The sequence below is a fragment of the Schistosoma mansoni genome, chromosome 6, assembly GCF_000237925.1.
Source record: "Schistosoma mansoni strain Puerto Rico chromosome 6, complete genome".
Lineage (NCBI taxonomy): Eukaryota > Metazoa > Platyhelminthes > Trematoda > Strigeidida > Schistosomatidae > Schistosoma > Schistosoma mansoni.
In genome coordinates this window covers 2350507-2374129 of record NC_031500.1, presented here as the reverse complement: position 1 = coordinate 2374129, position 23623 = coordinate 2350507, and the positions used below count along the sequence as shown (strand labels likewise).

Genomic DNA, 23623 nt, shown 5'->3' with positions numbered 1-23623 from the left:
CTATGCATCATATCTCTTCATAAAGTAATCACTGACGATGTTTATTAGAATAGTAATAAAAACTCTAAAATTAAATCATATCACGGAAGAAAATGACAAAACATTTGAACCTATCAACTACTGATTACTATAAAGGATGTTCTGAATAGTGTGAATGGAGAATTGACAGATTAATCTCTTATTAAATTCGCTTTTCTCTCATTGGTGGGAATCAGCACATTCATATATCAAACACGGCACGCGAGCACTCACACCAGATAACATTTTATATATGTGTTTACTTAGCAACTAAAAACAGGTCGTTACACTGAATCATGTTCTTGTTTCTATGGTTAATTTTCGTTCATTAGTATTGAATTTTATTAAAAGATATTCAGATCATTTTAGCTATTATCATGTAGAAATGTTGAATAAACTATACTATTGAATTCACTTGGTATTGTTTGTTTGGATGCCAGTCAGCTCAGTGGTTCTAGGGGTTAAGCGTTCAAACGCAAGACCGATACGTCATGGGTTCGTATCTCGTGAGGCGGAATCGTGGATACACACTGCTGAGTAGTCCCACACTAGGATGAAACAGCCGTCCAATGTTTCCAGGTTTTCCATGGTTGTCTAACTTTAATTAACTCATGAATTCAATGATCCAATTATTAATTATTACTATTCTTTTCTTTCAATATTTTCCAAATGAAAGATTTAAATGAAATAACAAATAATCCAAATGATACCAAATTGATCCTATCAACAATAAACAATCTGAATAACTTCAATACAAACAATGAAAATCAAAAAGAAGATCCAATCAAAGAAGATGGTACCGATGATAATGATAATAACGACAACGGCGATGATGACGAAGAGGATGAAGATGAGATTGATGATGAATATTCTGAAACTCATTCAAATGAATCTTTATATTCAATAGATCCATATCATAAATTATCAACAATGAATAAGAAAAAATCAATTATCTCATCAAAATTCGAACATTCAAATGAAAATCATCGAACATATCACAGCTATCATCATCATCAGCAGCAGCAACACCAGCAGCACCATCAGCATCATCAGCATCATCATCATCATCATAAAGAATATGATCTTAATTATGATATGAATAAATCAAAGAAACCTCGTAAATCTAGAACAGCATTTACTGATTTACAATTAAATGAATTAGAAAAAATGTTTGATCATCAAAAATATTTAAGTGTACAAGATCGTATTGAATTAGCTGAAAGATTACATTTAACTGATACACAAGTTAAAACATGGTATCAAAATAGAAGGTGAGTATTGTTGTTGTTGTAGTTTTTTCTTTTCTCTTTTCTTCTTTTTTTTGATATCAGAAGGGAGGGGGTTTGTGAGATCATGAATCAATTGAAGCTAGAGTATCATGGAAAACTTGGAGGCAGTGGACTGCTGTTTCGTCCTATTGTGGGACTCCTCAGCAGTGCATATCCACGACACCGCCTCGTGAGATCAGTCTCGTGAGCGAACGTTTAACATCTAGACTACTGAGTTGGCCGATATCCAACGGTGTTAATGTCTAACTTCAACCAATCCACAAAATTGAGCAACACATCCACCATCGTCTTTAATAAGTTACTATCTCACATCAGATTGATTTCAGTCGAGATAAATTTGAAAAGTAAAGAGAACTGGACAGTTATTCTAATATGGGATTTTGATCGGGAATATCAACCAGGTCTGTTGGGAGATATCAACTCACTGAAGGCATTAGTAATCGGTTGCTCAATTTCGTGGATTGAATGAAGTTCGATATTAACACCGTTGGATAAAGGCCAGCTCAGTAGTTTAGAGGTTAAGCGTTCGAGCACGAGACTGATCTCGTGATGCGGTGTCGTGGATAAGCACTACTGAGAAGTTCCATAATAGGACGATTCGGTCGTCCAGTGCTTCTAGGTTTTCCATGATAGTCTAGTTTCAATTGACTCATGATCTCAACTATATAAAGTATCAAGATATGTTGGCAATGAAATAATAGTGAGAAATGAGATTGGATGATTTCAATATCAGATAGTAAAGTGATTGAAGTTAGAATTGTAACGTCAGTTCCCGATGTAGTGTTAACTAAGGGATATAAAGATTCTGGATTTTGGTCCATAGTACGATTAAACGTACATATCTCTGGTTTTCGATGGTACTCCAACTGAGATTATCATTTCGAATTCAAAATTATTAATGATCAATAATTGTAAACATAAATCTTGTCATATGAATGTTGATTTAAATATAAGGGGATAGTAACTAGTTTTCAAAGTTTTCATAATTGGTTGAAGTCGAATTATGTTACTAGAATGATCCACTAGTTCATGGATTTCAATTGATAGTAGTTAGTAGTATCATAAACTGACTAAAGTTTGAAGTATGACCCGTCAGATATTAACTTATTAGTCTGCAAACAATAAATTCTACACAAAGTTTAAATGTCCTGATTGTAATTCATGATGGATCACGAGTTCAAATTGTTGAGGAAACTGATAGTGGAGTGAGACATCTATTGAATGGTTTCCGGTTTTTAAGTAGTTGATCAAAAGAAAAATAGATTATTTTATATAGTTAGTAGTAATTTTAACAAAGTTTTATTCCAACTTAGTTCAATACTAATCTGATAAGCTTATATGAACTCATAAGTGAACTAATTCTATCAAAGTGGTTTAAACTTATATTACCTAGTATCCTATTAAAAGAACAAATTGATTTCTTCAGGTTATGATTGTTTTCCTGTAACATAGAAATATTTACAGTCAGTCAGTCATAACGTAGAACTTCGTACGTACGTATATCAGTTCGAGTTGCCATATCGCAGTAGCACAGAGATGCAGTTGTCGATTCAAATCCCATAGTGGTAGAAGTAGTAAGAGTATAAGCAGTAAACGGAAAGATTAGGGTTTGAAGATGTTATTCAAGGAGTATAATCCAGTGAAATGAATTCGGAAAAAAAAAGGGACATGAAGAATTCAGAAGATTAGAATTTGGGAGAACACAAAGAGTGGATGCAACTTCGCCATTGTAAACGATTTTGAGCCATGTCATTCAAGGTCTCTAACCATCGATTGATATCATCTCGTGGATCCCAACCAGGTAGTTTACACCTGCCAACATGGCTCAGTCCACTTGTCAGTGACTTCATCGATTTGTGCCACGTTTAGGTCTGGCCGCCCCTAGCTTTCTTCCAACCTACTCCTACACCATAAAACATTGCACATTGGGGCAGTTGGTGGTTGGCTATACGTAACACGTGTCCCAGACATCTCAACTGATGAAGTTTCACTACTTCACCAATCGATTTGCCATCCTTACCCAGTACCCGTTTCCTAACAACTGCATTACCTACTCGGTGGTCCCAGCACATACGAACAATGCTTCGAAGACACCTATGATCGAATACTAGTAGCCTACGAGTATCCTCTACTCTTATCGGCCATGTTTCACAGCCATAAATTAACAACCACAAAACCTTAACGCTTATTTCATTCTCGAGCTTCTCTTAACCTAGTCGCTAAACAGAAGACAAAAACAGAAAATAGATCAGTTACCCTTTATACTTAATTAAATTGTGGCTCAAAACTCATGTAATAATATGCTTGAATTTTCTGACCACATAGCAACACAGTTACAAAATCACAATGTGTACATAATCCAGCGGTAAGTGACACAAGACCAGAGTAATATGGAAATAGTTAATTAACGGTAAGTATGGGATAATGAGACATATAACAATGATTTATGGACGAAATGAAAGCTTAGTAGTAGGAGAATCTATAAACAGAACAGTCTAAGCGTTTTCTAACTAAACAATAAAAATACAGACAATGATCCTTTGTATGATAGTTTCTAAGGTCATGCCTCCGCACTATTGGCTCCATTATGCTAAATTCAATGCAACAGTCAAAAATTAATCCGAAATAACACACATATAACAGCAATACAATATATAATTTAGCACAAACCCTTTTGAAATGTGGACTTATTTTCTCTTGCCAACCTCCAGCAGCTTGTTGTTGATCTGGTATGCCACTATCTCGTGTAATCCATCGGCAAAACCCACATGCTAGAAAATATGCTTTTTGTGCTGTTGTCCAACCTGGTTCGTCGGGCTTCCTTCCAACCTACTCCTACACCATAAAACATCGCACGTCGGTGGTTGGACATACGTAACACATATCCCAGACATCTCAACTGATGAAGTTTCATTACTTCACCAATCGATTCGCCATCCTTACCCAGTACCCGTTTCCTAACAAACTTCATTACTTACTCGGTGGTCCCAGGATATACGAGCAATGCTTCGAAGACACCTATGATCGAATACTAGTAGCCTACGAATATCCTCTACTCTTATCGGCCATGTTTCATTGCAATTAAGTAGGACGGAACGAACTGCTGCACAGTAAACCCGTCCTTTGGTTGCTAGACGGATATCTCGCCTACGCCATAAATGACGCAAGTTGGGGGAAGCTAGACGAGCCTTCTGTATTTACGTTAATTGATCACTCAATAACAATCAATCTTATATAGTTCAAGTAATTAATACTGTTCGGAATCGATCAATCAATTCATGAATCACTGATAAATCTACTCATTACATTGTTAGGGGGGGATGATGAAGTATTTGCTTAAGTAAACATATTATCATGATACTGATAAACTGGATGACAAAAACAAACAAGTCAGCTATTGATTTATCTCTGATAATATCTATTTCACCCTACTATTGAGTAGCTAGTCAGAAAATTGAAGCCAGATAGATGGCAGATATCTCAACATTCTGTTCATGATACTCATCAATTTGTTGACAGTGTTAATCATGCTAATACTTACGAGAAACTCATATTTTCACTTGATGTTAGGTTCTCTGTTCACCAGTGTAACTATGTGATTATATCACTTTTAACAATATAAATGTAGGTTTGTCGACTGACTACTTGAGATTACTGTTGTTACGTTGTGGTTTTGATGTTCAGTTCAACTTCATGTATGAAATGTATAGACAAAGAGTTAAGATCATAATGATGTCTAAATTGGGAGTAATCTTAACGGGTTGTTTCATGTGTAAACTGGAATACAACTAACTTAGTTCAGTCATCATTCGTTTTAATCCATACAAAAGATATGAAGGCAATAAATGAAGTAACTCATTCTATCTCATTTCTCGATGTACTTCTGACAAGTAGGAATGATGGATCTTTAAAAAGGTCTATTTACAGAAATCAAACATGGAATGATCAAGTGACCAACTTTGATCTCTGATTAGTATGAACTACATTTTTTTTGTTCGGAAGTATGAATTCATTCCATGTACGATTAGTGTTACATACTACTTATTTCTGTCGGCATAAATAACATGTACCACATGTATACTAATATTACATTTTGTAAAAAGCAGCCAACTGTATTAGATTGAATATCTAGATAGATAAACTTTAGACGACACAATTTTATAGGCGTTTTCTTTTAATTGTAGAAGATATTCATTACCGACTAGCTTCAATTAATATGCCGCTGAAAATCAGGGAACGTAGACAGCTGTTTGGTCTAAGTATGGGACTCCTTAGTAGTGTGCATTCAAGACCCTATCACAAGATAATGAATCTAAGACAGTCAGTGTCGAGCATGAACACTTGAAACAAAATTTACTGACTCAGAGTCCAATGGTGTACAAATCTAACTTCACTCAACCTATGTGTGAGTAGCTTATAAAGAAACATTAACTATACTTGAAGTCATGAGTCAATTGAAGCTAGACTATCATGGAAAAACTGGAAGCACTGGACGGCCGAACCATCTTATTGCGGGACTCCTCAGCAGTGCACATTCACGATTCCGCCTCGCGGGACTCGAACCCATGGCCTATCGGTCTCACACGATAGCGCTTACCCACTAGACCATTGAGTCAGTCGATATCCAACGATGTTAATTTCTAACTTCAACCAATCCATGAGATTGAGCAACCGATCACTAATATCTTCAGTGAGTTGATATCTCACAATAGACCTAGTTGAACTCCATTGGTCAAATGTATAATTTTACATAATACTTACAATTATTTTTTTTCAAAAATCATTCCAGAACAAAATGGAAACGTCAAACTGCTGTTGGTTTTGAATTATTATCTGAAGCTGGAAATTTTGTAGCAGTTCAACGTATTTTACAAACAAATCCATATTGGGCATATCATCCAGCAGCTCAAACAATTTTAGCTAATATGGAAGCAATTATAAAGAAAAAAACTGATTTTGATATAACGGATGAATTCAAACAAACTAATAATCATAATAATAAGGATAGTAAAGCGAATCCTTTTAAGCAAATCAATCCAAATGAACATATTATTAACAATAATACTAATAATGCTACTAATACTAGTACTACTATTACTACTAACACTAGTACTACTATTGCCACTACTATTACTACTAGCAACACTATTGATGATCACAATTCAAGATTCAATGATCCTGATTCATTTTCTTTTAGATCATTATCAAAATTTAATTCATCCATTGAATTACCAATCACTACAGAAACTACTAATACTACTACTACTTCCACTACTATTACTACTGATATAACTAATCACTTTCCATTAAAATTTACTACAATCAATAATCCATTAAATCATATCAATAAAATCGATAATCAATCAATTATTGAGTTATCCAATTGGTTACCATTTAAATCAATTGAATTCAATGATAATCATGTATCATCGTCGACAGTATCATCATCATCATCATCATCATCATCATCATCATTATCACCATCACCATCATCAATATGTAATCCAACTCAATCATATACTACTACTAATACTACTACTAATACTACTACTACTAATATACCAACCTTATCATATTATCCTATAAATAATTTATCTCCCATGGAAACAACGAAATTATTATCATTTAATATACCAATTGATTCATTAATATCAAAATTCAATATCAATTCAATAGAATCATATAAAACAATTAATTTATTAACAAATTTATTAACAATTAATAATACAATGACAAAAACTATACCATTATTTAATAATAATAATAATAATACATTTTAATAATAAATAATCAATAATCAATATTGATTTATTGTTACTAAGTATATTCTGATAGAATATTGATTATTTATTGAATAATGAGGGGAGGGGGTTCAAAAAAAAATTTTAAAAAAAGAATAACAACTCACGTCAATATTGATTGATTGTATATTGTAAAGTGTAAATTAACTTTACCATTATTGATTATTGATAATGAGCAAACAATACTGTTGCCATAATTTGACATGATCTCGGTTTCATTTCCTTTGTTCACTTGATTGTACAATAACAAAGAATATAACATTATTTAATAATAATAATAGTAATAGTAATAATAATTTTTTGACATTTTGATGATAAATAATCAATATTGATTCATTGTTACTAAGTATATTTTGATAGAATATTGATTATTTATTGAATAGTGGGGGAGTTGAAAAAAAATTATTTAAAAAAAATGATACTTTAAAAAGATATTGATTGATTGTATATTCAATATATTGTGAAGTGTAAATTAACTCTACCATTATTGATTATTGATTATTGATAATAAATAAACAATACTGTTGCCATAAACTGAGATGATCTCGGTTTGATTTCCTTTATTCAATTCATTGTATAATTACAAAGAAATATTCCATTATTTAATGGTAATAATAATAATTTTTCACATTTGAATGATAAATAATCAATAATTCATATATTGATTCATTGTTACTAAGTATATTCTGATAGGATATTGATTATTTATTAAATGGTGGGGGAGTTCAAAAAAAATCAAATTTATTGATTGTATATGCAATATATTATGAAGTGTAAATTAATTTAACCATTATTATTATTATTGATTATTGATTATTGATAATGAATAAACAATATTATTGCCATAACTTGACTTGATCTCGGTTTAATCTCCTTTGTTCAATTCATTGTACAATTACAAAAAAATATTCCATTATTTAATAATCATAATAATAATAATAATACATTTTGATAATAAATAATCAATAATTCATATTGATTCATTGTTACTAAGTGTGTTCTGATAAATTATTGATTATTTATTGAATGGTGGGGGAGTTCAAAAAAAAATATCACAACTCAAATCGATATTGATTGATTGTATGTTGTGAAGTGTAAATTAACTTTACCATTATTACTATTATTGATTATTGATTATCGATTATTAATAATGAACAAACAATATAATTGCCATAATTTGACAATGATCTCGGTTTAATTTTTCTTTTGATCAATTGATTGTTTATTCGTTTAATTTTGTATAAAAATTACTTGATTATTGATTTTTTTCTTCTTTTTTTGGTTGCTTCATGTTTCTTTTTTTTATTTTCTTTTCTTTTTTACTACACATTTAACACAATTTCATTAAAAAGTTGAATAAAATATAGTTTAATTACATGTGATTACTTATTAGTACTATTGTATTGTGGTCTACTTATATCCATATAAGTAGTATATGATGACAGTCAGATATAGAATATATTTTGGCAAAAGATCGATAAGGAAAGAACTGAAATGAAGTGCGATTGGTAAGAAAATGCATGAACAGTGGAATTAAAGAAGATGTAGTGATATTTACAGAAGGAACAGTGAAGATTGAAACAATTGGTTGTTATTTTACAAATTGACTGTTCACTGTATGGTTATCAGAATTTAGTGAGATAGTCTGTAATTTTGTGCTTAGATACATTCGATTGACCTCAACTAGTGTTTTTGTTCACTACACTATTGTTACTACTTTAAGATTATAATTTATGGATGATCTATAAGTGGTGCTTTAGTATCTATGAGAATATTCATCTAGTTGCTAAGGTTAAATGAAGATTATAAAACAGTTTGAACAATAAGGATTATGATTTATAATTAAAAGTTAGTGTCAGGAATTAGATTTATGATTTTCATCACAAACTGACGTCAACTAAAATGCCAAAATAGTATCTAGCTAAATTGTAACACGTAGAATCAGCAGTCAGAAAAACGCAGGACAAATCTAAAAGCACAGCACACAATGTTAATCGAGAATTTTACACCAAGAGACAGACAACACGAAGTGGAGACCACGAGCCTTTTTATTTTCAAAATCAAAATTCACGGGGCGAGAGTACAAAGGGAAGAGTCAGTTTACAAAGTAGTCTTATGAGTCATCCTGTAAGCTTAGTGTACGTAGGGCTTACTCTTCTTCCTCCAAAGAGTTTATGCTTGATCGCCCTGCAATAGAAAGAAAATAGAATCTGTTAGTAACATCATACATGGCAATTTCAATTCCGTTATAAAATGATTGAATGAATTTCGCGCCAAAATTTAAGATCCGTTATCCTAAATCTGATTGGTTTGTTCATAAATTATGATCTCGCCATTACTACTTGTAAGTAATATAATTAATTGTATAAGGATTAGTTATTGTGAATATCTCAGTTATATAAAAGATCATTCATTCGCAGGTTGAATAGTTCTGTAGTAACATCTCATAATGTGAAACTGAGTAGTAATTACTGGCTCGAAGAGGTATTTTCTGGAGTTCTAGTGAGAAGCTGTGACCAGTGGAGTTCAACCGAGTCTGTTGTGAAATAGTAACTCACTTAAGACAATGGTGGATATGTCGCTCAATTTCGTGAATTAATTGAATTTAGACATTAACACCGGTGGATGTCAGCAGGCCCAGTGGTCTAGTGGTTAAGCGTTCGTGCGCGAGACTGATAGGTCCTGGGTTTGAATCTCGCGATGCGGGATCGTGGATACGCAGTGCTGAGGAGTCCCACAATAGGACGAAACGAACGTCCAATGCTTTTAGGTTTTTCATGATAGTCTAGCTTCAATTGACTCATGATCTCGACTATTAAAATAATTAATTTTATTTGAAATTGTGCAGTATTAGACAGTAGTTTGAAATATAAGGCCCTCTCTTAGAATTCTGAAACTCTTTGATATAATCCTTGGATAGATTATAGATGTTAATTGCTGAAAATCATCATCTTGAAGTGAAGCAATAGTCCAGTACTTTCTAGTTATCTTATAGTACCTCAGATGATAACCACTGAAGGGCTGAGTTTTGGGTTTGATTTCCGGTTCTGGGATCATAGATGAGTACCGCTGAGAAATTCCATACTAGAACAGAACAACTGTTCAGTGCTTCAAGGTTGTCAATGATGTTCTAACTTAAATCTGTCTTTGATCATAATAAGATTTCATACTGTCTACTTTATGTCATTACTTACTTACTCCTGTTACCCCTCGTGGAGGAGCCCTGGCCATCCACTAGCATTCTCCATCCAACCCTGTCCTGGGTAATCCTTTCTAGTTCTTTCCAGTTGTTATTCATCCCTTTCATATCTCCTTCTATTTCCCAGCGTAATGTCGTATCTTCACGATATGTCTAGAAATCAAATTCTTGCACTGATGTGAAGGAATTTTGGAATATAATTGTACGATCTATAGCAGGTCCTTGTTTTGGTAGGTACACGTTAATTTTGATTAATTTGGTGAATATGTTGGGTTTTTTTCTCGGATTATTAGTTTGACAGAAAGATAGCTTCTAATTAATAAAGTATCAAGCCATTTATTGACAGTCCCTATAGCATTATTCGCTTTTAATTTGAAGTAATTATAACTTCTTTCAACTGATTCCCTACAGTGTTTCTTTCAATATACCTTAATCCTTCTTTCATCTTACCCTCTGGTACATATTTTTTCTTCAGAGTATAGAGTTTCCTTTGAATATAATCTTTTGCTATTGTAAATATTTGTTCATTATTTACTTAAACTTATGAACAGTGGTACAAGGTGGCATCAAATACATTTGCGCCACACTTCATCATTCGGTTTGTGCAAGTTCTGGAATACTTCCTGATGCACAAACCAAAACATGTGGATTCCTCGGTGATCCACACCTGGATCTTTTAACTTAAAGGCCTAATCGACAACGTAATTGAGCAACGTTAGGAGATGCAGTTTCTTGGTGGCCAGTGACCAAAAATAGGTTCCTTTTAGGACCTTGGAGACTATGTACACTGTTGGTTTGGAATGAGGGTTTTCCAAATATTCTTGGTGGATCCTCTATATCCACTAACCTGTTTAAAGCGCCGGACATTGGCTTTTTATCCTTTCAATTCTGTAAGCAACAACCTCACTGCGAGAAGATAGTGAGTCGGACTTCCCTAGCAGTGACTTTATACACGTGTGCACGTGAGAGCGTTTCCAAGAGGAGAACTGGCTCCCCCCACCCTCGGCTATACCAGGGTAGTTGGGGGGCTCTGTTTATACACCACGTTATTGACTAATTAACATTCAGCACATACTATGCAGTTTAGTTTATTCAAAAACGGATTACTGAACAATGTACATAATATACAGAAAAACCAATGTATTTAGATAATAGGGGGTTTTTTGTGGAGATTTTTTAGTAATTTTTATATATAGTTGAAATCATGAGTCAAATGAAGCTAACCTGGAGTTCTAGTGAGAAGCAGTATCCAGTGGAGTTCAACCACGTCTGTTGTGAGATATCAAGTCACTGAAGACATTGATGAATGGTTTCTCAACTTCGTAGATTGATTGAAGTTGGACATTAACACCGTTGGATGCCGGCTCAGTGGTCTATCGTTCAAGTGCTCGCTCGCAAGACTGATAGGTCCTGGGTTCGAATCTCACAAGGCGAGGTCGTGGATGTGCACTAGTGAGGAGTTCCACAATAAGACGGTTCGGCCGTCCAGTTCTTCCAGACTTTCCATGGTGGTCTAGCTTCAATTGACTCATGATTTCAACTATATATTTAGATAATATTTTCGATTTATTTTTGGTGTGAAATAGATTCTAGTCTACCGTTTTGTGTGTGCGTATGTTCTTGCTTGAATTGTACAAATCATAATTACCTGTTGTAAGTAGCAGTTGTCTATGGTTCCGTCAAATTCTCTTTGCATAAAAATATAAATTAATCAACTCTGAGATGCAGGTACATCCAGCTGATGAGTCCCAAATAGGACGAAACGCGCGTCCTGGATTCCACTGCTAGCCACTATCCATCTCTGATTACCATGCTTGTGAATTAAGGCTATATCGAGGCAATACACACAGTATGCACATATTCCAATTAGAGACTGACCAGTTGCAGTCCTAACAAATCGATGGGAAGATTCAAACAAACTATACTGAATGAATATAAATTAATTGTCAATATTATCCCTAGATTTCACAAAAAAAGAAACAAAGTGAATTCTTCCATCCACTTGGTGTTGTTTACTTGTATCTTCCCATTGTTGATCAGTCTCTTGTTGGCATATACACATCCTGTGCGAATTGCCTCGATATCGCTTAAAGTCATAAGCATTACAAGCAAAGATGGATAGTGGCTAGTAGTGGAATCCATGATGAGAGTTTCATCTTATTTCAGGACTCATCATCATCTGGATGTGGTTGCATCCCAGAATTGATGTTTTCTCTGAGACTCGAACTCAATACCGTTCACTTCAAATGTTTTCGCTTTATTCACTTAGCTACTATGTCCTTATAACCACCTGTGAACACTACTAGGTTCAAGCCCCAGAGTTGAACATCACCTCTGATATGTAAGTTCATACATCTAATTGACAAGTCTCAAATAAGACGAAATACACTACCTGAATTTCACTACTAGGTACTATTTATCTTTGCTTCTAAATTGAATTCTTTTGTATAAAATCAAGTTGAAAGTTTTATCAAACAGAAAAACTTACCTTGTTTCTGTTTGTTTGTTTTTTTTGCTTTTAAATCAATTTATCTAAATTTAATAATTATTATAATTTTTATACAGATATATATTTATATATATAGACAAACATACTACTGATTAATTCAATAAGATAAGTAGTCACTTATTCATTTTTGATTTTGAGTAAAATTTTACACAAAAAAAATATTAGACAAAATTTACCACAGAAATATCCTGAGTAAATGAATGAGTGAGAGGGGGGAGAGAGAGGGAGAGGGGGAGAGGGAGGGAGAGAAAGAGTAGGGGAAAAAAAAGGCACAACACAGGAAATCAACTATATAACTTCCTTTTTTCTAAAAGAAAAAGACAGAAAAAAAGAAAAAAACGGAAAAAAAATTTATAATCTATTTTCTTGTTTTATCTTAGACTATTCTACCAGTTCTATAAAAGAATTAATGACATCAATTAATTTCTCTTATCGGTATTATTTAAAGTTTTTTCTTTCTTTCATTTAATAACCGTTTAAATTAATAGAGAGAGAGAATATATTTATGGTGGTGGTGTTGTTGTTGGGCGTCAATCATTTTATCACTTATGGGGGTGGGGGTATATGTATGTTGGTATGGTTTATATTAAACTCCTACACATCATATAATATATATATATATAGACAATATTAAAAGGGTTACAGACTTGATTACCTCCACACATACATACACACATAGATAGATACACAAGTACTGACGAGATATATATATCTGATATGTATATGATGAATGTATACATATATTATCTCTTGGACAATGATAATACAGGTCATGTACTTTATTGAGTACTGTTTAAAAAACCAAACATTCACTCATTCACACACACATCTATATATACTACTGATATTATTTTTACACTTCTTTTAGTAGTAATGATTATGATTATTGAATAGTTTCCTGTTTTATGTCTTTAGTTGTAAGTTTCTTACTTCTCTCACTTTACTTGTTCCACCTTAATTTTTTTTAATTTGATTTTAAGTGTTTAATTATGATCAAAGGAACCCGTATAGTTGTCACTATTATGGGGTGTTAGTTTACACTTCTCTCTCTCCCTCTCCCTTCCCCCCTCTCTCTCTCACAGACATATACATACATCATTGTATCATTTTAATTGTTTCTTTGTACGTGGGTTTGTTTGTGTGTGTGTGTGAATAGGAATAAGTGTATATGTTTTCTTATTAGATTATTATTGTCCATTTTAATAAGTGGACTGTAAAATAAATGTGTTATAATAATTGGTTAATTCATAAATATTCAACTAATTGACCATTATCACTTCGATCATTACCATTTTTATGTATATACTTGGAATCATGAGTCAATTGAAGCTAAACTACCGTAGAAAACTGGACAGCCGTTTCATCCTATTATGGGACTCCTCAACTTCGTGGATTGGTTGAAGTTAGACACTAACACCGTTGGATGCCGGCCAACACAGTGGTCTATCGGGTAAAGTGTTCTGGCGCGAGACTGGTAGGTCCTGGGTTCGAATCTCGCGAGGCGGGACTGTGGATACGCACTGCTGAGGAGTCCCATAATAGGACGAAACGGCCGTCTAGTGCCTCTAGGTTTTCCATGGTGGTCTAGCTTCAATTGACTCATGATTTCAAGTATATATAAAAATTATTTAAAATCTCCACAGAAAACCCCATTACCATTTTAATAATATGATATATTAAATATATTGAAATCATGGACTGATCAATGTTAGATCATTATTGAAAACCTGGAAACGCTAGATAGTCGTTTTGTCCTAATATGGGACTTCTCTTCGGCGGTGCTCATCTACGATCCGACAAAAAGGAATCAAACTTAGAACCTTCAGTCTCCAGTGAATGGATGTTTTTACTATTGGATTTCCTCTCAATGGTCTAGAGTTTATACCTTCATGATGAGACCAGTGATCCTGAATTCAATCTCCTGTGGTGGGGTCTTGTATATGTACTGCTGAGGAGTCTTAGTAGTAGTATAGTTCTTGATTTTATCTAGGTAAACTCTACAATCTACACAAAATCCTACCCTGACAGTATTTGTGTTGGTATTCACTGTCAGTAGGATATTTCTTTACACCTTGGTGGACATTGTTCTTGTGATTCAAACTCACAATATTCATTATCTAAATGTCTAATTGTTTAGACTGTTGGTGATAAAATTAAAGAGGATTGAGATAAGCACTAAATTCAGAAGTGTACAGTAACTAGTCAGTACAATTTACTATCAATCAATTATAATCAATTAAGAACCCGAAAAATATATGTACTGAATCACAATTGATTGATCACTGAGTGGTGATCAATGTCATGTGTGTCAAGTCCTTCTTAGTGCAGAACGATCAAATTGCGATGTGGCCACTAGTCTAGGTGACTGGAAACTGCGTGCACTATGATGAGATTAGATGGTGGTTGGAGGTGGTCAGTAAGAAACCCTGGACCCGGGTTTTGTGCTACTTGGCACTTGTCAGCAAGGTGCACCTTTAATCTTGAGGGAACTGGTGCTCCCTGACGGATTCAATCCCGTGTCACTCAACTTGACAGTTGGAGACGTTACCGCTGAGCTATGCGGGTCGCGACCAACCTCCTGTAGGACTGAGATGTAATCACATTTGACTGATCACTGGATGGTGATCAATGTCATGTGTGTCAAGTCCTTCTTTCAAATATGTACTGAATCAAATTGTCATGCAAGATTGCCAGTATGAAATGAAATTAACAAAACGAATGATGAATGAGTCCAAATAACTTAATAACAATCTTGATCAAATAGACTAAACATTGAGAATATGATTTGAAAATAAGGTATGTATGAAAATATACCGAGATCGTAACTATAGAGTGAGATAAAAATGAATACATCTGAGCTATTATAACCAACTCTAAACGTTTTGATTTGACCATTTCTAGCTTTCCTTCACCTTACTCTCAAATCAATCAATCACTCTTATCCGTCAAGATATGTGATAGCCAAATGTATAAATCTCAGTACAGTATAGTGACAATATCTCGGTTTATGAAATGAAGTGACCTAGGTATCAAGTAGAATTTCCTACACTTTTCCCCTTCCATCAATTTTCATTCATACAGGATGGGTATAATCTAGAGTCATTTAAACTACAGATTAAATTATACAAATTGATCTATAAAATTCAATTCATCAGTTAGACAAAAATTAATCAAACGTATTACAATGTTTACTTACTTTGTGGATTAGTTGAAGTTAGAAGTTAACATCCGTTGGATACCGGCTAGCTCACTAGTCTAAAGGTTAATCGTTCACACTTGAGACTGATACGTCGTGGGTTCGAATCTGGAGAGGTGAAATCATAGATGCGTACTGTTGAATAGTCCCACGATAGGAAACGGCTGTCCAGTGCTTCCAGGTTTTCCATGGTAGTCTAGCTTTATTTGACTCATGAACTCAACTATTAAAATTACTTAATTCTCTTTACTATGACCGAGTCTTATTTCATACTTTCATTAGCTTAGATTAACAATCTTTTTCGCAAGTGTTAAAAAGAGTGAGAGATGAGAAAAAAAAAGAAAACGGTAATTCCTAATTTATGCAAAATCAATTTGAATCAATCAAATTTTGATAAAAATAATGAAGTTGTATGGTAAGCAAAGATGGATAGTGGCTTGCAGTGGAATCCACGGCGCGCGTTTCGTCCTATTTGGGACTCGTCAGCTGGATGTACCTGCATCTCAGAGTTGATGTTCACTCTGGGACTCGAACCCAGTACCCTCGCTTCAAACGCCATCGCGTTATCCACTCGGCCACTGAGTCCTGAGAGCCATTTGCTTGTGCGATGGGGTGAAGTTTAAATTCATTTAGTATTGTTTGTTTGAATATATGCCAATTAGAGACTGACCAGTTGCAGTCCTAACACATCGATAGGAAGATTCAAACAAACAATACTAAATGAATTTAATGAAGTTGTATATTTAAATGATAAATTCTATCTTATCTACCCTTAACTACAAAAAAATTTAGGATTTTTTAAAGATTAGAAAGGGGGTTTTGTGGAGATTTCAGTAATTTTATATAGTTGGAATCATGAATCAATTGCAGCTAGTCTACCATGGAAAACCTAGAAGCACTGGACGGCTGTTTCGCTCTATTGTGGAACTCCTCGGCAGTGAGTATCCACGATCCCGCCTTGCGAGATTCGAACCCAGGACTTATCGGTCTCGCGCGCAAGCGCTTAACCACTAGACCACCGAGCTGAATGACATCCAACGGTGTTAATGTCTAACTTCAATCAATCCATAACAATGAGCAACCATTCACCAATGTTTTCAGTGAGTTACTATCTCATAACAGACCTGGCTGAACTCCAGTGGTTAAGCGCTCGCGCGTGAGACTGATAGGTCTTGGGTTCGAACTTTTTAATGAGTCAATTTCATTTTAAGCTTTTGTTACTATAATGTTTTCAATATGTAATATATATCAATTGTATGCTATGTATAGAATTGATATAATTTGTTAGGCAGCATTATTTTATTATAAGCAAAGATGGATAATGGCTAGCAGTAGAATCCAGGACTTGCGTTTCGTCCCATTTGGGACTCGTCAGCTGGATATACCTGCATTTCAGAGTTGATGTTCATTTCGGGATTCGAACCCAGTACCGTTCACTATCTATCTGTCTATCCATCTATCTCTCTATCCATACATCTATCTAACTGTTTATCATTATAAAAAGTATTTAATGTAATAAGAAGGAATTATGTTTCTGTCTGAACTATACGGTTGATTAATTTATAATAAGCATCAATTGACGAATTAATACCATCCATCTAACCATCCATCCATCCACTCTCCCCCCCCATACACACAGAGAGACCAATCTATCACTGTATCCATTCTATAAATAAACAAATCAACATTAATACCTATCAACTTTAATGTAACTCATATTGAATGAGATAATTATTTTCATTTAAAAAAGAAGAATAGAATGAAGTAACGTATCTATAATGATGTATATAAGCTGGATGTTGAATGGGATGAAATCGGATATTTCTCATTTACATCTTTAATTAAGAATTAAATGAACTAAACTGAGTGAAAAAAAAAGAAAGTAAACTAACTATGTAACTAAATGGCAACTAAAGAGGAAAAGAAAACTGTAACAAAGTAAAGAGAAGTTAAGTTAATGGATGAATAGATGAATAAACAAAACAAACTAACCATATACTCTATCTACCCCTCCCCCCTTCCCCCCTATTAATTTACATTACAATATTTATTTGTTAAAAATGATCAAATAGATTAAAGAATTAACTAAGAATTTAATTTGAAATGACAATTAAATAGTGTTAGTTACTAAGTAAGAAGGAAAGAAACTTCAGTCCTCTTTTTTTTCTTGTTGTTGTTCGGTTGTCTTAATTTAATCATGAAGTATTTAATTACATATTTTGGGTTAAGTTGAAAATAGGGGAAAAATTAATTTTTCAAAAGTTAAATTTACAAATTAATCTAGGCTAGACTATTATTGAAAACTTAGAAACATTGGGTGGATGTTTCATCCTAGTATGAGACTTCTCAACAGTGCTCATCTATAAGCCCGCATGTGGGATTCGAACCCGAAATCTTTAGTATCGTGGGCGAACGCCTAACCTTTAGACCCCTGAACTGGCATCTAATGGTGTAAATATCTAGGCTAGACTATTATTGAAAACTTAGAAGCATTGGGTGGATGTTTCGTCCTAGTATGAGATTCCCCAATAGTACGCATCTATAAGTCAGCATGTGGGACTTTGACCCAAGATCTTCAGTCTCGTGTGCGAATGCCTAACCTTCAGACCCCTGAACTGGCATTTAACGGTGTAAATATCTAAATTCAATCGATCCATGATTTTGTGTAACCCTTCATCGATTGTCGTATGCGAGACAACAGGTCCTTAGTTTGAGTCCCATATGTGGGATCGTGGCTGCGCACAGCTGAGGAGTCCTATATTAAGATGAAACCGCTATCTAATGTTTTCAGCTTCCTAATAATGGTCTAGCCTAGAATAACTAGTGAATTCAACTTTGAAATTACCACAATCTCCACAAATTCCTATACTGATAAAAATTAATTGTTGAAAATTGTTATAAGGATACATATATACTTATTCTTATTAGATTAGAACAAATACAGAAGGACGATTTAGTTTTAAGTCAATACGATATGAGAAACATAACCAAAATACAAAAAAATAAAATCCAAGAAGAGAATATTCATTTGGTGTTGTATACTTGTATCTTCTCATTGTTATTTAGGACTGCAATTGATCAGTCTCTTGTTAGCATATGTACATCCTGTGCGGACTGCCTAGATATTGCCTGAAGTCACAAGTTTTATAAGAAAAGATAGACAGTGGCTAGCAGTGGAATCAAGGATGCGCGTCCACTCCTATTTGGGACTCGTCAGCCGGATGTACCTGCACCTCAGTGTTGATGTTCACTTTGGGACTCGAACCCAGTGTCTTTCGCTTCAAACGAAATCGCGTTATCCACATAGTTATTTCTCTCTTAAATAATACCGAACATTTTAAATTCAACTTCAATACTTGGATACAGTTGAAGCGAGTATAATAAGAGGTGTATACTTGTGTTCATTTTGGTATATATTACCTATGTATATACGTATGTGTGTGTTGAGCAATAGACATGGGGGATTTCATATGGTACAATTCTAAAACTACTTAAAATATCCTTATTAGTAATGGAGTAGAGTCTTTCATCAATAAATTAATGTTATAAATCCTTCTGTCTGAGCAAATGTAGATAAAAAAGGTATATATTAAATATATTCGAATCCCGAGAGTAGGATCGTGGATGTGAACTGCTGAGGAATCTAATACTGGGACGAAACGATTATTCAGTGCTTCCAGGTTTTCCATAGTGTTCTAGCTTTAATTGACTCATGAATTCAACTATTAAATTATTAAATAGGTCCTGGATTTATTTCTGTAGACAGTATTTGTCATAGATTAATACCAGTTAAGGTACTACTGTAGTGAACGAGAACACAGTGGAGACAACCGAATGTATTTGAATATAAGATTACCGAGTCCCTTAGTAAGATCTGAGACCAATTCAGTAAATAATTCATTTGCAAAATGTCAGTCAGTAGTCTCAAAATTCATTGTTCTTTTCGTTTCCATACCAATCATTCTCTGTTCTCGTTCTCTTCTCTTCGATATTCTTAACATTCTGCCACCAAACATTTCACTTTCGATTAATGATACATATTACTTATATCTATCAACATCAGTAACACACAACACACTACTAGAAATCACAGAGTACTGGATAGATATTTCATCAACCGTCGAACTATATCGCGAATCGATTGAAGTTGAAATTATACCAATAGACATTAACTTCAAATAATTAAGCGATCACAGATATATTTGAAGATTGAGGGTTATCTGTGAGGACAGTTGACACAGTCCCATACTAAGATGAAACAAATGCCCGAGTAGATGTATAAATAAATTAAATGTGGAAGAATACTACATCAAAGCATGGTACAACTACCGGGGCTCAATAGCTGTTTTTGCATTACTTACGCAGAATCATTACATCTTCCTTCCTTTCTTTTTGAAACCAACAATAATTATGCAATGATTCTTTATAGCTTTCGTAATCATTTGTGGATATAGGTAGAGTGGTTGATTATGACGATCTTCACCACCCAGGTTTCCACTCACTTTAGTTCGTGGAAACAGTTCCATTATCCGGTAGGCACGACGAGAACATGTGAGTCGGGTTTTTCCTCCCAATACAATAAATCAATTATCCAATAATTTGTACACTCTTCAGATATTTATAAATATTGTAAAGAAAAGAAATACTAATAATGTGAATTGATATGGAGTTTGTTTTAGGGGTTACAAATCATCATTACTAACAAATAAATCGATTAACTAAAAGATATATAGATTTGTAGTAAGAAGTCGATTTCAGTACACGCATTCCATCTTATTTGTGACTCGTTAGTCAGATGGACTCTTATCCCTGTGCTGATATGTACGCCCAGAAACTAGCACAACATCTTCTTCTTCAAATGACTACGCCTTATTCACTGTATCCTGGTTTAAACATCAACACTCAAATTCAGATATATACAACTGACGAGTCCCCAATAGGATAAAGAGTACTTCATATATTCCAGTGCTAACCATAAAGTCTATATATTAATCAAAAAAATGTGAGATATAGTTAATTTTAATCGTTAAATTCATGAATCGATTTGAGCTAGACTAGTCTATCGTTTCGTCCTAGTATAGGACTCCTCATCAGTTCACATCCACAACCCCTCATATCGGACTCGAACTCAAGACTTTCGATCTGGTGCATAAACGATTAACCTTTATATATGGCTAAATTAAAACAATTCCCATAAGAAGCATAAATAAAAAACAACAAGATTGTTAAATCCTTTTCTACTACTGATATACATTTCTTAACTGATTTTTCCCCCCTTCAAATCAAAATCTTCTTTTCTACATCCTTGTCAACATAAATTATTTACATTAAACATTGAATAGATACACACTTGCACACACACACACACTTATATATATGTACACTTAAATGCACACATAAACACACACACATATATACTTATACATTAGTACAAATGGTGAATTTACTTTACATTACATAAAATTGACAGTTGTATTATCATTGATAATCGACATTAATCAGTTATGCATTATTAAATAACCCCCCCCCTTTTATTTAAAACCATATTGATAGAATACTTAGCAACATACGAAACTATAATAGTAATAATACAAATATTATTATTATTATTATTACTATTATATCATTTTTATTCAAAGGAAGGCCAAAGAACACATTACGTCGGGAGAAAGAAGCAGATATGAAAAGGAATGCCCAGGACAGAGTTGGATAGAGAATGCTGGTGGGTGGCTTATGCTACTTTACGAGGGGTAACAAGCGTAAGTAAGTAAGTAAGTAAGTTTATTCAAAACTTAATTTATTCGTTCAGATTTGTCTTATATGATTTAATTATCCATTTAGTTTATATATTCATCAGTTTTACTTATTCAATGTTCTAATCCAACTCTTACACTACCTCCCTCCCTCCCTCACTCTGTCCCTGTTTCTCTTTACCCCCCCCCATCAGACATATCACTCTATTCTATGTAAAGTAGATTCAAAATATTTGAAAAGTAAAATATTACCTGTTCAACAAAGAAAACTCCTTTTTTTTCTTTTTATGGTCTAGTGAATTAATTCATTCATTGAATGAATAAATGAAAGTTGAAGGTAGGGGAGGGGGCGGCATGGAATAATAAAAGGGAAAAAAAGAAGAAGAAACAAATGAATATTTTATTCCACTCGTTTACATCATTATCATTCATTCTATTTCAATTCAACCGTTGAATGTAAAATCATCATCATCATCATCATCATCACCATTATTATTATTATTATCATATTCATGATTGGCGAGACAATGACAATAACATTCAATAGACGTTTGTTAGTAGTATCTCTTTTCCGAAAAAAAACCCAAGTGATATTCACAATTCGATAAAGATTATGGGAGGGGGTGGAGGTGGGGTAGGGGCGGATTTAGTTATTATTGTTGTAACTGTGATGGTGGTGGTGATGTTATCATTATCTTTTTGTGTTAGCTTGTAATGATGATGATAACAATATACATATACATATACTACTTATAATAGTTATAATAGTAGTAATAATCGAAGCGAAACTAACTGGATGATTGAATGATTAAGTAATTGACAGAATAATTATTAGACTGATTAGACAATTATTTTGGATTTGAGATTTATATATCTTTTTAATGATGAAATAAAAAGAAATATGGAATATTATCATAGTTGAAATCATGAGTCAATTAAAGCTGGACTACCATGGAAAACCTGAAAGCACTGGATGGCCGTTTCGTCCTATTCTGAGACTCCTCAGCAGTGCGCATCCACGACCTCGCCTCGTGAGATTCGAACCCAGGACCCACCAGTCTCGCGCGCGAGTACTTAATCAATAGACCATTGAGCCGGCGTCCATGGTGCTAATGTCTAACTTCAACCAACCCACGGTTTTGAGCCACCGTTAACCGTTGGATACCAGCTCAGTGGTCTATCGATAAGTGCTCTGACGCGAGACTGGTAGGTCCTGGGTTCGAATCTCTCCAGGCGGGATCGTGGATGCGCACTGCTGAGAAGTCCCATAATAGGACAAAACGGCAGTCCAGTGCTTCCAGGTTTTCGATGGTGGTTTAGCTTTATTTGACTCATGATTTCCACTATGAAAATACTAAATTCTCCACAAAACCCCTTCTGATCTAAAATATGGAATACACACAAAATTTGTTTTCATTTTTAGTTTATGATTTTGATGGAGTTTTGTTCTCTGAGCTGGATGGTTTGGTCATGGAGTTTTTCATCGTCCTTTTGAACGACATCATCAGCACAAACTTTGAGTAGAAGTGAAGTGTTTTAGTTTATGATTTATTTCTCGTAGATATTTCTATGGTAATAATAATGAGATCCAAAGGTTAACTGTTCGTTTATGAAATCAAAGGTTCTGAGTTCGATTCCCTATAGTCTTTGTATTTAAAAGGAATCAATGGTTCACTTTCATATCCCTTGATAATCAAAGAATTTTGAATCTTTTAGATTCTTGAAATGTCAGTTCTATAATTTATAAAAGCCTGTTCAATAAAGGTTGCAATCACATTTTATATACAGTATTTATTATCAGTATAGGGTTGTGGGAATTATTGAATTTTATTAAGATTGTGTACAGGTCAAAGTTAGA

The 23623-nt window shown here is 33.9% G+C and overlaps 1 protein-coding gene and 1 non-coding gene across 2 annotated transcripts; one reads left to right on the top strand and one right to left on the bottom strand.

The window, feature by feature from the left end:
• Window positions 1-1113: 1113 nt before the first annotated feature.
• On the top strand, window positions 1114-13285 carry Smp_001980 (putative homeobox protein; the record flags this gene model as incomplete). The annotated part of the gene is made up of 3 exons (XM_018797936.1): window positions 1114-1289; window positions 6097-6314; window positions 13197-13285. The coding sequence occupies 3 exons, from the start codon at window positions 1114-1116 to the stop codon at window positions 13283-13285; spliced, it is 483 nt and encodes a 160-aa protein (XP_018652927.1).
• Window positions 13286-16527: 3242 nt separating this feature from the next.
• Window positions 16528-16593, bottom strand: Smp_tRNA_01944_Gln_TTG.1.1. The gene has a single exon. It is a non-coding gene (tRNA).
• Window positions 16594-23623: the final 7030 nt, after the last annotated feature.